A 16,675-nucleotide genomic window follows, 5' to 3' on the forward strand; every position below is an offset into this window, starting at 1 on the left:
CAATCAAAAAGTACAATCGCAAGCCACAAAAACACAACACACAAGGGAAACAAAAATAAAAGCCTTGCCCCCCCCCCACTCTAAACAGAATGTGCAGTGAAAAATGTTTAATCAGTTACTTGCTTTGTGAGACCATAATTATGTTCAAGAAAATATGCAAAAAGCTTAATTTTAATAATAATCCAAATTTAGAAGCTTTCTGAATGCAGAGAAATTTCCTTCTTATTCTTTGCAATAAGATAAATTAATAACTGATTAATATAATTTATTTACTGAATTACCCTTGGAAATATAATATAGTTTGATATGCAAATCCAAGCAAAATTGAATAACAGTTCTAGCATATAAATTGTTTGCAAACTTTAGTGGAAAAAATTTCAGCTTCAGACCTTAAGCATGATGAAATAAAAATTTTTATTACACGCATTTCATTATTTTAAATGCTATATGTAACAGTTAAAAATATATTAATGCATAAAAACTGTAGCCAACTTTTAAATACATCTAACTTCTATTCATTAATGTAATTTTTTTTTTTTTTTTAATTTTGGTGTTCAGCAGCATGCTTTTTATGAAAATTCAGGTACACCTCTGCATTTGTTTTAGAATTCTTACTTGTTTTAACCATTTTATACATATTTAATGACTGCAACAAGACATAGCATTAAAGCAAAAATATATTAATATTCTTATGCACAGACATATTATTTATTTTAGAAATTTTTATTGTATTTAAAATGTTTTTCTTGAGTTTTCTTTCCTCCATAGAACTTTACAAGCTAATCAGAAAGCACTATTTCTGCAACATTTATCTGCATATGCTAATTATGTAGCACTACAGTACATAGTGCAGAATCAGTATGACTTGTGTTTACAGAATGTTTGTAAATTTTAAAGCATATTTAGAATCAAAATTTTTATGTTGTTCTATTAACTCACTTCTATTAATTATTTCATTTAACATTTACTTGCATCAAATTCTCGAATACCTGAACACTCCTCACAGTAACAGTAATAAAATTCCTTTGTGTTAAAAAAAGAATAGGGTAACTCAACTGGCCCTGTAAAAAGAAAACACTAAGGAGAGAGGTCCTAATTTTCTATAACTAAGCATGCAAAAAAAAACTCGATGAGACACAAAAACATATTTATGTTTTTAAAACAGAAAAGCATACATTACCTTGCTGTTGTAGTTTCACTAGGCTCTTGCAAAGGTAAGATATGGCCACCTCTAACAACTAAATTTATACTTGTTATTGCGGCATCCAAAGTAAAAGTTGATCCTTTACTATCATATTTTTCCCCAGTAGAAAAATCATACCATATGCCTCTTGGAAAATAAGGTTCAATTTTGGTAACGTTCTGTAAAAATTATTTATTTCTAAATACATGGCCATAAGTAAAAGTATCAAAAACCATCATATAATATTCCACTACATAAAACAAGAAAGCATTCAAACATAAGGAAATACCGGATATAGGGCAGGCAATATAAGCAAAGCTGATCCCCAAAGAAACTGGTCATCTATAGCATATGTTTTCTTGTCATCTGGAAATCTAAAAAAAAAAAAAAAAAAAAAAAAAAAAAAAAAAAGAAAGAAAGAAAGAAAGAAAGTCATGATTTTATGAAAAAAAAAAATGTAAGGTTGAAAAGTTGCCAACACTTAAATATGAAAAACTAGGAGGTTCTCGTGCAAAAACCAGGAGTTTTCTGCATTGTGTAGTGAAGCTATTTCAAAAGAACTTCAAATTGTTTTAAATTCACTTCTAAGGATTTAGGTTAGTGGACTATTTATAATATTAATCTGACACAAAATATATTAATAGTTAGTTAGATAATCTAGATTTTATGTTCTTTAGCTTGTGAGGTTTATATATTTATTTTTAACTAATTGTTCATTTTAAGTTTTAACTTTCCTATTACTCTCTTTTCACCCACACTTTTCATGCCAGAATGTAAATGAGATAGTGAACATTTATTCAGATTAAGGTAGAAAGACGTCTCGCCAGTTTACTACAAGGTTTACCACAAACCAGAGCCTTTCCCGAACATTAAAAGTATTCTGTGAGCTGTTAGGCTAAACTACCACACCTTGAAATTGCTATTTGTTACATATTTCTGTTAAGCCAGAAATGCTTGACTTATGTAAACTCAAGTTGAGTCAAATTGTTAGGTTGTGTTCGAATAAAAGGGCCTTCTGATTTCTGTTTTGTTTCACGAGGCTTGAGGGTAACTCTTCAGTAGTCCTTTTAAACTCTATAGTTTATGTTCCCAAAGAGACATAGACTTTACAAGCTAATTTCATTAGTAATTTTTTTTGCACTTTTTTATGGGGAAAATCTGGAGTAGGAAAAATATTTATAAATTATATTTTAATATGATGAAATTAAAATTAATAATTAATGTGTATACTATTGTGTGCATAAATACAACAATACATCAAATACTGATGTTAAAGAAAATTAAATACAAATGTTAACTGATTAAACACTCACTGAATCTTCTACAAATGTCTACAGTTGAAGAAGACAGTTCAGATTAAATGAAATTTAATAAGAAAAACTATGCTGAAAATCATCACTACATGTTGGGAAATGGGATTGATACAATTTAAGTTTCATTACTTCAATAAAATTCATTTATTGCTGAAAAAAATTCCCTTAGCAAAGCCTAAAAATTAAAAACCCACAGATTTGGTGATTTAATGGAAGGATGTGATGAAAAAGTGGAGTTTCTCAGTAAAACCAGGAGTTGGCAGCTAAGATGTTATAACATAAACCGTTAATTTAGTGATTAACGAAATATCAGCCTTTAAAAGGTTAATACGGATGAATTTTTAAAACAATTTTTTTGGGGAAAAGGGATAATAAAATGTATACATCTTTTTAACTTCTTTATTTTTGTCACTGCAAACAGAATAATGCATTCATATTTAGTAAACAAGATTACATTTTTCTGTCTACATAGCATGAATAAAAAGTTTTAAGACTGATTCTTTTGTTCAGAACCAGATGACTTCATACTATTTTCTATTATTCTTTTAGATTGATTTAAATTTTTGACAGCACTTTACGAATGATTAAAAAATATTTCTATAAAGACTTATGTGACATCTTTAGAATTGTAAATGTAGCATTTTTTTCCATTCTTATCTGAAAAATTATCACACAATTCACTTTTAATTGTTGAATTTGCTATAAATAATATTTTAACAAGGACAGAAAATCTTCAAGTTGACAATAATAAACATCATGAAAATATTTCTTTTGAGGTGTTAATAAATTTATTGCAATGAAATAACATTTGAAAATTATGCTTATAAATGTGGATACAGAGATAATGGACACGTGTTAAACATTATTACATTATCAAGTTCCTAGATTTACAGTTGAAAGAGATGATTAACAAATATGTTCTTTGTTTCAAAATATTTCTTTTTACCCTTGATTGATGCATGTGGGAAATGGTATGTTGGGAATGTGATTATCAAATGATTATTGTGATAAAATGAGAGATGATGAATGTGAAAAATAATTTCATTTAATACCCAAAATTGCACACAATAAATGCAATACAATCATCACTATTAAAATGATAGATTGAGGTTCTATATATATATTTCTCTGGTAAATTTCAAAATTATTGCTGTTACAATATTAAAATTTTTTTTTTATTTCATGATTCATAAATGAGTCAAAATAGTTGATAATCAGTTCCGGAAATTGCAGTTTAAACATCTCCTTTCTCCCAGTGAACTTCAAATTATTTGCAGACTCTTTTTGTTGATTTCATTGCATACAATATTAAGTCATATATCAATCATTGACTTAGCTCTTGAAATACTTCCCTTGAGGGCTGTATTTTAACTTAACATTTAGAATATGTCTCTGAATATGACAAAGAATGAATGTGCTTTATGGGAAGGAGTAACAAAATGACCTATCCTAGAAGAAATTGTTGTGAAATCGTCCTAGAAAATCCCCAGAATTGTTGGTAGCAGCATTTAAGTAGATGTAGAAATCAAATTTTTGTATGCTCATTTTCTCCTTATTTTAAAATCATTTTTATATATGCTGTATAATGCACACCTATAACTTTTGATCTCATTTTTTTTATTAAAAGCGCATGCTCTATGCTAACATATGGTTTATATATATATGTGTGTGTGTGTAAGATATAAGAAAATACTGTAGCTGCTTTAAAAAATAATTGACAACCTCAAAATTAACATTCTAAATTTGGTGCTCTCTCCCTAAATTCACCTGTTCTCCCAAATTACATAAACACTGCTTAAAAAAAAAAAAAAAAAAAAAAAAAAAAAAAAAAAACACCACCTAAAGCTAATATTGACCAATCATAGCTTAGAATATTCTCTGCACGTATGAAGTATAAATTCTGAGCCACAAGGACTATGCTTCTCTTGTTTCCCAGCCTTCTGCCATGCAAACATAAGCACTGCTTATGCTTCCCTACCTGAAATGACATTGTAGCTTTTTATCTGCATATGTAAAAATTATTTGTATTCAACTATGTTCAAAAAGTAATTTGTCTGCCAAAGAAATAATTTTTGATGCACCTAAAAATAAAGACGATAAATCACTGAAATTAGTTTTGTCAACATCTTATTCCTACCTTATCCACCCAGCCATGTCTACAGCCAGAAGTTAAAAGTACCAGATTCATGACTGCGTACTTAGTATATTAAATAGATATGGGAAATACAGAACATCACATTTATGATGTTTGCAATTTTAGTCGGACACAAACAGTTAATCTCAACAATGTTAAATAAACTATTTATTACTTACTCAAAAAACAAAGGACGGATTACAGTATCTCCAAAAATATGACTTTGGTAGAAAAGTGTATATAAATATGGCAGTAAATAATATCGAATACGTAATGAATCTTTAGCAGTTTTTAAGACTGTTTCACCCATTGCAGCTGGATCTTGCTCCTAAAAGAACACAAAAAATTCAATATGCTTTTTAAACAGAATTTTTTTGGATTAAGATAATCTACATATCACAAACGCCAAAAGCTCTGTAAGTGAATGAATGGAATTATATTAATTAAATGGATCAGTTATAATGAAAAGCTAATACACAGCACATATGTATTTTCCTTAAATTCTCAAGTTTTCAATAGCTATTCAATAAATTTTCAAAAGTAAGGTACTAAAAACTATTTGCTTGATTTTAGGCACATTTTATCTTACAGTTGCTGATTATGCAAATTCAGTTTTAGGAGGAAAAAAATATTTAGAACATAAATTGCTTCAATGAAATATAAAATAAAATCATCAAAACCAATTGCTCAGATCACAGATTACATAATCCTCTGAAATTTGCATCAGACAATGTAAATATTGATATTAAAATTACAGCATTGAAATACAGAGCAGGACCTACAAGTTTCTGTTGAGATTTTCTTCCGAAGTAATTAAAACCAATATGGCAAAAACTATTTTCTGCTGTAACAGTTGTAGTAAGTGCCAAAAATTAATGACATAACTAAAATTGAAAAACGTTACTGCAGGTAATAGGCTGAAATGGATGATATTTATTTGAATGTTACATAACAGTAATTAATATCTTGTAGAATAGGGTATTGGTGGTTTCACAGTATTTGGTTTCCAAATGCTATGAAACCAGTGGTTTGACTGGTCCTACCAAAGAACTTTGAAATATTTCTAAACAGGTAGTTTTAATAACAGATAATTTTAATAAACATACAGTTTTTATTTAAAATATTTCTAAACAGATTTCTAAATACATTCCATGTTTACTACATATTTTTGTAGAAATATGATGAGATAAATAAAAGAAATTGAATATATTTATTCTTTTTCCATTATTAGGATTATATGCTGATTAAAATAATTATTTTTAAATATGTATAGAAATTCAAATATGTATAATGCTTTATTTAATAAATGCAATTTAATAGAATTCTGTACTATTCTATTAAAATATTTTTCATAATGAAAAATTGCATATAAATTTAATTTCGGTTAATCTTTGGATTAAGGTAACTTGGCGATTTTTTGGCGAAAATTTGGCGACCAACTCTGCTACAGCAACCTTCTACTTTTTTTTTTCGGCTCCATTTTGTCTTCACGAAGTAAAGACATGTTTCTTTTCTTTTTATTTACTCAACACTTTTTCCAACAATCTGCTAGCCGAATTACACTTATGCTAGAAATTTTATGGAACAAAACTGCTTAACCATGACAAATATTAACTGCAAAATTGGGAAAAAGTGCAGAATCGCAAACTCCTTGCCGCGTTTTTCAGAATTGCACATGCACAGTAACCATGTACAGTCAACTTATTTTTACTTAAAAAAACATCCCAGAATTGCACAAAAATGACATTGGGCACACTTTTGACTTTATCCATGTACACTGCTTTTTTCTCATAAATTAGAAAAATTTGCACGAAAATGCAGGAAAATTTTGTGAATCTTTAAACTCGGTAAAAAGCACACATATGAAATTACCTGATCGCGAAAAAGTATATACCCTTTCCAAGGATGAACATTTCCACGTATAAAATAAATAAAATATCCCAAAACTTTTCCCTCTAAATTATCTATTATAAATGTCACCACCAAATTTATAACGCAAACATTAAAAATGGTTGCAAATACTTAGTGTCAAATATTTAAATTATTTTCATGCACATTTACTTCTACTGAAACATACTCCAAATTGCTACAAACATATAATTCACAAAATAACTATCATTTAATTAAAATATAATTAAACCATGTACACATCGACTTATTTTTACTTAAAAAAAAATCCCAGAATTGCGAAAAAATGGTATTGCGCACACTCTTCACCATATCCATGTACACTCCTTTTTTCTCATAAATTAGAAAATTTTCACGAAAATGCATGACAATTTTCTGAATCTTTAAGCCCGTTAAAAAGAACATATATGAAATTACCTAATAACGAAAAACTATATACCCTTTCCAAATATGAACATTTCCACGTATAAAATAAATAAAATATCCAAAAACTTTTCCCTCTAAATTATCTATTATAAACGTCACCACCGAATTTATAACGCAAACATTAAAAATGGTTCCAAATACTTAGTGTTAAATATTTAAATTCTTTCCATGCACATTTACTTCTACTCAAAACGTATTCCAAAATACTACAAACATATAACTCACAAAATCATGATCATTAAATTAAAATATAATTAAATTAAAAACACTACTTAAAATATAAATAAGCACATACATTAAATTAATAAAAATTAGCTTACAATCCTAATTACTTCAAACTAATTCATTGCTAATAACAATTTTACAATAATACCATATTAATTTATTTATTCCTTACGTTTATTTATTCCTTACATTTATTTATTCCTTACATGCATAAAAATAATATCCTCAAATGATTAAAAATACTAACTTACATAATCTTCTTCAGAATCTTGATTGCATGGCAGATAAACTTTTCTTATAGATTCAATAATCCAGTAGTCAACTGGCAGTCTATTCACCCAGTAATAAGAAATTAATAAAATTTCACCCATACTCAAACGACTTTCAGCAAACCACATACCCTTCCTTACACTCCGTTTCACAAAATGTCCATTTTCACCAGATTTCTTGCACCGCCCTTCAGACTTATCTGTAATATCCTTCCTTTCACACAATCTCATTTCATTCCCACATGTTGGACATTCATACTTATCCGCAATTAATCCTACACCATTCAAGCAATTCTTTTGGATTATCAGATAAACGCAATAAAATTTTAAAATTCACTTTAGATAGCTCCATGGGATCCAAAAATTAATCAACACTCTTTCACACAACACACAATGAAGCTAAATACAAAATGGTACAAATTACTGCAGATATTTTTCCAAATTTTCCCCCTTTTCCGATTAAAGAACTGTAATTCGTCCATAAATGTCACATGACATATCTCATGATCTCTCATTTCCCTCACACAAAATAATGCGTAATTGGAACTGAGTACTTCTCACATTATTTCCAAAGTCCTAGGTAGTAATCTTTATCGCCTACCAAAATGTCGCCAAACTACCTGCTACCATATTCCAAAGATTAGCCTTAATTTCTGTATTTATTTGAAAAATTAAATTTTTTAATCAGCATGATTACATGCTGATTGAAGAAATATTTTTACTGTTACTAATTAATATAATATTTGATATGTTACCATTAGTTTTTGTCAGTCATTACAATTTTTCACAATTTTAAGTGGTTACAACAGTTTCTGAAACTGGCAAGAAAAAAACTATTTTATGCCATTAAAAAGGCAGCCCTTAAAGGTAAACAACCAGTTCTCAGTGTTTGCAAAGTAAAGGTGCAGCTTCAGTTTTCTCGAATTATAGATTTGAAGTAAAGTGAAACTTTATGGCATATGCAAACAAAACAGCTTTAACTCAATCATAACTAGGCTAATAGAAAATTAAGACTACTGTATTCAGCTATTCCAAGATCACTAATTTTCCCAACATTTTTTTTTTTTTTTTTTCTAAAATTTTCTGCAACAGAAAAATTATATTAAAACACTTGTACTCTTTTAATAATATTGATTAATAACTTGAGGTACGTACTTTAAATATGGGAAGGGAAAAGACTTAAGAACATTATAAAAATTTAAAGCAATAGTAGTTATAAGACTTTTTGATAACTCGTTGAAGCAGTTATTTAAATCATTGTCTCAACATTCTCACATCAAAATTATGAAACAAGTCAGATTTATAATATAATAGTTTAAATTATCTAAAAAGCAAGCTCACAAGCAGCTGAGTGGTAAAATCTCTGAACACTGGTAGCTCAATCTAAGTTTGTAACCTCGCAAACAGCCTAGCTGCATGGGTGTCTTCACGGTTTTCCTTGTGTGTATTCCCTTAGATAACCCTCCATGAAGGCATCCTTGCCTTTAGGGAGATAGCCTTTGTGTGCTCTGCGATAACAATAACCCTCCATAAAGGCATCCCTGCCCTTAGGGAGATAGCCTTTGTGTGCTCTGCAGTAATTAAACAAATTAAAACCTAACCAGTCTAAAAAGCAAATATACTTTTATTCAAAAGAGAAAATACTTCTCATTGAAAATTTTTTTCATTCTATGGGGAAATTTGAGAATCTTAAAATTCAGTAGAAATGCTCAGCTTTGGACAATTTCTGTGATTCGTAAAAGCAGATCCCATTTAACTAAAAGTGCTAATTTTCATTATGAGGGTAATGATATTTTCAAATGGGTTTTATATTCTAAAGAGTGAGTCATTCTAAATTCTTTCCCTATCGTTCTTAAACTATCTGGATTTTTATTTTGCATCATAGTTTCAAATGCATTTGATTGTTCCCCTCCATTAATGTAAAGCAAATAAACTAGTGTTATAAATAAAACCTCATTGGATCTTACTATACAATTCTGAGATCTAGAATTATTGGAACTTCAATGATTCTGAACTTTAGACCATGAGCTTAAATTTAGTAAGATGGGATTAGTAAGAACATAGTAAGACACAGCAACATTGGGCCTTTACTTATTGTTTAAGTCAGACAGAAAAATGCTATCCCCGTTCAACCACTCAAGCACTGAAGGATGTGATCCTGGTCAACACCAGTATAATGTCAATCAATGTGTATTGTCATTGGCTATTGCGAGTCTCTCTAGGCAGCAGGTGCTCAAAAATAACATACAGGAATCTCAGTTAATTGGAAGAAAAATCGAATCTATGACAGATTGTGAATAGGACTTTCTTTTTGTAGAGTTTTATATTATCCATTCCTATGTTTTGTAAAGGCTTTGGGGGTTATGTTTTTTTTGGGTGGGAGGTGCTGGTGGTCTGGATATAAGATCATTGTGGATATTTTGGACATTCAGATTTCAGACTTTGCACTGTAGTTATGTGCTTTGATAAGTTGCACAAAAAGTTTTATTACAGTACAAAATCTTTAACTAAATATAATTAAGTTTCTAAATATATAGCATACTGAACTTTTGAATCATTTTATTATATACTTATTTTATTGTTTTATATGTTTTATTTACACATTTCCCTCATTTTGCATGTCACTATACTATAATTTTGATGTCTTATATATTAAAAAAATGTCTTTAATTTACATTTAAATTCATGTAATATCTATTATATGTTAAAAGTTAGTTTCCTTTTTTCCCTGAGCATATGGCATTACTACTGTATTGATGGTTGAAAGAAAAGAGAGACATCAGTACTCTTACATGTGTTAAGCTGTTTCCATTTGGCTCTGTCATTCTCACATATGCAAACTTCATCGAGAATTTTGACTAAGAAAGGGAAACATGAAAAACTGAATAAAGAGAAGGCCCACAGCAAGTACTGATGATGTTAAACTGTGAGCAATAAAATTATCCCTCATTACTATCAAAAAGTCATTTATCAACATTAATGACCTAGAAGCCATTCTGGATGATTAATAAAAAAAGTGCAAGTTTGCCACATACATGTTTATGTTTACAAAAAGTACCTTAGAATTTCTAATTAATAGACTTTTTGATAACTCCCTCTATTTAACAGAGTTCTGTTCATACAGAGAAAGTTGTTCTGTGTGTCTGTCCCTCAATAGGAATTCACTTGGCATATTAAGATAAAAACAAAAAGCTCCATATTTTTAGATTTTTGAGTTTCATTCATTTCAGATATATTGATTAAATTAAAACTTTGCATTAAAATTTCTCTTCAGATTTTAATGCAGTTTTAATTCATTTTTGACACAAGATTCGTGTGAATCTTGTGTCAAAAACGAGAAATAAACAAATATTGTATAACCAATCATATTCAGGAACCTGATCATAAATTGGACTTTTGATCTACAAAATTATTCATAAAGCTTACTCCGTTGTTGACTCGTATTTCTTTGAAGCTTTTCATGTTCATTGGCCTTCTTGAGATAGCGAAATTAATTCCAATCTAGCCCTTCTTAATTCTTTTAGAAGTCAAATATCTTTGTTTTTCATGATGTAATACTATTTTCCTTGAAAGATGGCATGTGCATTTCATGGTTGCTTTTCTCCATACATTGCTTTGATATAAAGATGGCTGTTTAGCATATTTTACTCCAAAAGAAGAGGCATCTGTGTTTAAACATCCTCAAAACTGATAGATTTTTATTCAAATTTACACCAAAGTAAGGTTGCTATTTTACTGAGTTAGAAATTAGAGTAGTTTTTCAAGCTTGTCTATGATTTGTAAGTTTTTCAAAAGTGAAATAGCATTATACAGAAATTAATATTCTTAATATCTTTTATTAAATTTAATAGCAAAAAAAAAAAACAAACTTCATAAAACATATACAGTCAAAAGTCTTTAATCCAGATGTCCATAATCCGGAATGTTCTATAATCCGGACCTCAAAGCTACAAACTTTCTGCGCATGCGTTAACGCATACGCATAATACCTTTACGCATGTGCATAATATGTTTACGCATGCACCTTTAATGTATAACGGACGGTATAAGCTAAGCTAAAATTATCTAATTATCTATTTCAGTTAATGTTGCAGATTGCATTGTTCCTTAATCTTCTAATTGGATCCAGCTTATTATTTTTTGCAGACTGTTAGAGCAATTTTATAAAAGTAAGCTTGAACTTTCAATTATGCCAAAAAGAATTTCCGATACTGGAGCTGCCAAGGATCTACAAAGCGAAAGCATGTTCCGATGTCAATCAAACAAAAAGTGGAATTGCTGCAAAAAATGGATAAAGGCATATCCTTTGATTCTCTAATCATTCTGAAATCTGTTTATCAATTTCACGCTGCTCTACGTGGGGGGGGGGGAGGGACGACGCGGCACGCAATGAACTGGAAGTTGATCTGTCAGCACTATCCTTATCTTCAGAGCACATGTTTTTATTTTATTCGGCTTATAATTCCTTACTAAATGTAGTATTTAATTTCGATGTACTCCGTCTTTGATATGATTTAAATCAAATTCCTCGTCATTATAAATATCATGAATACACATCAAATAGTTTTCTGGTTGCAATTTTCTAATTTCAACTATGCGTAATGTATGCTTTACGCATGCGCGTGTTGAAAGAAATGTTTAATAAAGTAAACAAATAAATATAAAGGTTTTTTTTTGTTAATTTTGATACCCTTTAGTTCATAATTGCTCTTTATTTCATAAATTATGGTTTCATATTTTTAATTTTATAACTTCTGCATGCCATTCATGCCATTTTACCAGATTTAAACTGATGATCTATAATCCGGAATTGCCGAAGTCCCGACGAATCCGGATTAAAGACTTTTGACTGTATTACACACAGACAGATCAACTGCATAGGAGTAGAACCTTATTTAACAACTGAATAATTAAGGGGCAGCATTATGGAATATAAATGAATTACAATATTTTTTTAATATTTCATAAAATGCTTGTCATAAATATTGTACCAAGCACACAAAACTTCTAAACAATATCTCTCACATAGACAAAATAAATGCATTAAAAATGGCATTTTTGCATAATAATCAGCAGGAAGATAACACATTTGCAAATATTTCGATTTTCAGGTGATTACAGAATAATTTGCCAAAGAAAGAAAAAAAATGTGATAAAAAAAGCACTATATATATATAAATATATATATATATATAATTCAGTATGAGAAAACATAATGCAAAAGAATTAATTTTTGTTATATTTTATTGTTTTAATTTCAATGTGTAGAACATACACTTTTACTTTTTAAACTGTTTTATATATTAGCCATACAATAAATTATGAATTAAGAAATAAATAAAGAATTCTTAATTGTAAAAAATTTATTTCACTGCGACATTAAAAAAGTTTAAAAGTTATATTCAAGTCAAATAATTTTTTTATATTCATAAATCCAAAATTGTTGCAGCCTTCTATTTTATGAGTTTCGAAGTAAAAGATAACTATAGTATCTTGGATATATAGTGTTTTGTTATATTACTTATCATTAAAATATTAAAAATTTAATATAAACGGGCATCACATATAATCAAATAAGAAATAATACTTATGTACAATTGTATCAAAATCATTATGGTTCCTGGAAAATGGGTAAAAGGCTCCAAGTGCATGCCAACGAGCACAGAGTTCTTCTGTAGTGTTGAGACGAAACCCACAAATATCTGATCCAATCATAGACATCCCATAAAGGTTAAATATCAGCATTGCTTGGAGGGAGGAAGAAAATATTATTTACTTTATATAAGCAACAAATCACACAAATTACAGTTTTATAATGATTTTTCAGAAAAGAAATGATAATGCATAAAATAGAGGAATGATACATTTTTCACATTTTTACTATTATTATCTTTAATATTAATCATAATATAATAAAATTTAAATAAATTGCATGCATATGTTGAATAAATTCCATTTTATGCATGTTATAAATAAATCCATCTTTATAAATACGCAGTCTTTGAAAAGGTAGCCACTAGAAGGAAATTAAAAGTCATAGAAATGACTATATATATTATAATTAAGTTATATTAAATACTAAAATTATAACCTTCCAAAGTATTACAAAAATGCAATAGAAAAAGTTGAGAACCAGTAAAAACAAATTTTAGAACAAAAGCAAAAATGTCAAAGCCAAATGGGCAAATTATTAGAACAATAACACTAAAATATTTTTGCTCTCATCAGTGGTTCGACAAAAATAACTCAATTTCATGTTCTAATTAATAATCGCCAAATCAATATTTCTGACACTATGCAATTTTTAAACCACAAACACAAGTTGCAAACAATTGCTTACTGCCATTCCCCTATGCCGATCTGGACAACTAAAAAAATAAAGCACATTCTTAATGTGGAGTATAAGTAAACTCCAAAAATAATTTATTAATACTCCGTATAGTGAGAAGTTGTTTAACAGGGTTTGTACACATTTTTGAACACAGAAATTAAGTACTTTTAAGGACCATTAATGAAAAAAATTAAGGACCCATGAGCAAATGGAAACTGAATAATTTAAATTTAAAATATTATCTATGCCTGAATTTCACTTTTGTAATACTATACTATCCTAAAAATAAAATAGATCTGTAAGTAGGTTGCATTATTATTAAACATAAATGAATTAACATAACTATTAATATGTTTGAGAATAAATAAACTTTATGGAATTTATCAAATAGCATTATATATTTTACACTTTTAATATAGATATTTGAAAGAAGATAAGTGACATTTTATTTTCATTTTACTAACAGTTAGCTTTATGTTGATTTTTTTTAATGTCTCATTTTATCACATACTTTCTCAGTCTAAAGGTTTAACAAATAGCAGGTTGACTTTATGTCAAGCAGCATAGGTTAAAATGAGAAGTAAAATCAAAATTAGCATGATTCATAACAAAAGACAGGCTGCTGTCACCACTGCTGATTGCCTAGAGTGAGATCAGCTGATCAGAACAAACCTGAAAGGCCTGATGTAGGCATGGTTGGGAAGTTCTGAAAGTTAGTTGGGCTCTGTCTGACACAGTTAGTGTCATAGCTTTGTGTAGAGTTCCAGGGCTTGTAATCCAGTTAATATACTTTAAGGTTCCAATAAGCAACTAAAGCACCGGAGGTGATGAAATGATCTGTATTATTTTAAGTCTCACTTTGGTCTGAATATGCAAACCAATGTTCTCACTAGTTTCTGCGTGCTTTATCTTCTAACTTTTCAACCTCTTCACAATGTACATAGGAGGGTTTACTTGATCTGGTAAAAGTTAAAGAGTCCAAAACTCCCCGACAGACAGCAAATTATTGCATGTCTGAAAGTAACTACAAAGTCAGACAAAGGTTTAAATAAGCCTCTTACTTAAAAAGAACTTAGAACATAAAGGCATGTTGTGATGCTAACAAAATCAATTACAGTTAGCGGTAATGTAATTAAAGACTATACAATTTAATTTTAATTTAAGCTGGCTCAGTAACTCATAACAAATTCTAATTGTCATAAACAAATTCTAATGTCGGAATCGCTAATGCAAAGAATAACAATTACAAATGATCAAAACTGGCAGGAACTAACACAGTGGTTTTTAAACACACTCTGTCTTACACCCCAAAAACCTCAGTTTAAAAACTGTGATTTGCATTTTAAACTAAGTGATTTGCATTCTGGTGAGGAAATAGAAATGGGAAATTATAGTAAAGGCTGAAATTATAAACTGTGTAATTTACATAATAATAACTGTACGTATCTTTGAAGAATAATTTGCTTTCACTTCATGTATTCAGTTTGTTTCTTCAACATGTTTCCTTTTCATTTTAGAATTTTTGGATTTAATTAAAGATTTCTGTTATTCTAAAAAAAAACTAAATGCATTTAGAATGTATAGAAAAAGCTGCTAATTTCTATTTCTTTAGTAATATGAACATTCAGAAGAAATATGAAATACACTCACTTCCAAAAGATTTAAAATTTGCACCAAGATTTAAAATGCAAAAAAATCAAGAAATACTCCTTTGATTGACACAAAATTCGGCAGGAAAGTAGCATATCTATTTATGCATAAAACAAAATCAATAATTATATACAGAAATGAAAACAATATTAAAATTTTGTAAGTTATCCGATAATGGCATACTGGAGACTTAAACAGAATTATGTATAAAGTGAAAAAAGAAACAGCATAAAATGGAAAAAAAAAAGGACATTAATGGGGTTTGTGATGCCCCCTCATCTGTATACAAAGTTTACACCTTGTGACCATGCTTTCAATTAGGTGGTCAACCACTGCAGAATTAAGCAATCACTATTCTTCTTGTAGAGCAGTTTCCAGCTCAACAAGGGTGGTTGGAGGTGGGAAACGTGAAGATACAGCACGGCCGAGAGCATCCCAAAGATTTTCAATGGGATTAAGGTCGGCCCAATATGCTGGCCATGCCATACGTGCAATACCTTCACTCTCCAGATAGTCATCGACGATATCAGCTCTATGGGTACGTGCTTTATCGTCCATTAAAGCAAAAGTAGGGCCAACTGCTACAGTGTACAATCTCACAATGGGGTTCTAGGACTTTATCTCGATACCGGACAGCCGTTAAAAAGCCCCGTTTAAAGGTGTGCAGTTTGGTGTGGTATCCTAATGAAATCCCTGCCCACACCATAACGCTTCCGCCTTTGAATGCGTGATGTTTTGGGACTGATTGCATGTTCGTTCCCCCCCCATATCCTTATACGCTTGTCATCTGGCTCCAGAGCAAATCTTGACTCATCAGTAAACATGACATTGCCCCAGTCAGACACATTCCAATTGGCATGTTCCCGGCACCACTGTAATCGTGCCCCTCTTGACTGGACGGATAGAGGAACACCAACTCGAGGTACCCGGGTGTACTATCCACTCATATGTAATCTTCGGTGTACAGTAGCTGCAGATATCGCCTTATCAATGGACACTGTAACCATACATGTCACACGCGTGGAGGTAGCTCTGCGATTCCGCTCGGCTACAATAGCAATATATCGACCTTCTGCGGGGGTTGTAACCCTTGGGCAACTGGCTACAGGTCTTCGGACAACTGTCTGTGTGGTTTGGAATTATTTCCATAAACGTGAAATTACAGAATGATGAACGCCGAAAAAAAGAGCAACATCTGTGATCGACTGTCCTGCTTCAATGGGCCCCACAACACAC

At 30.0% G+C, this 16,675-nt stretch overlaps 1 protein-coding gene across 3 annotated transcripts in view; it reads right to left on the bottom strand.

Annotated features, from left to right (window-relative positions):
- LOC118205799 (lysosomal alpha-glucosidase-like) overlaps nt 1-16,675 on the bottom strand; it is a 108,746-nt gene that overhangs the window by 39,170 nt on the left and 52,901 nt on the right. For all 3 annotated transcript variants that reach the window (XM_085817740.1, XM_035378082.2, XM_035378081.2), the window contains exons 11-14: nt 13,054-13,205; nt 4,810-4,958; nt 1,473-1,557; nt 1,181-1,362 (exon numbers count right to left, since the gene is read on the bottom strand). In XM_085817740.1, coding sequence (XP_085673866.1) covers nt 1,181-1,362; nt 1,473-1,557; nt 4,810-4,958; nt 13,054-13,205 — 568 coding nt within the window. The remainder of the gene's footprint in view (nt 1-1,180; nt 1,363-1,472; nt 1,558-4,809; nt 4,959-13,053; nt 13,206-16,675) is intronic.

This window comes from Stegodyphus dumicola, chromosome 5 (genome assembly GCF_044657685.1).
Source record: "Stegodyphus dumicola isolate Sdum_Otavi_A_Nest chromosome 5, ASM4465768v1".
NCBI classification, from domain to species: Eukaryota; Metazoa; Arthropoda; class Arachnida; order Araneae; family Eresidae; genus Stegodyphus; species Stegodyphus dumicola.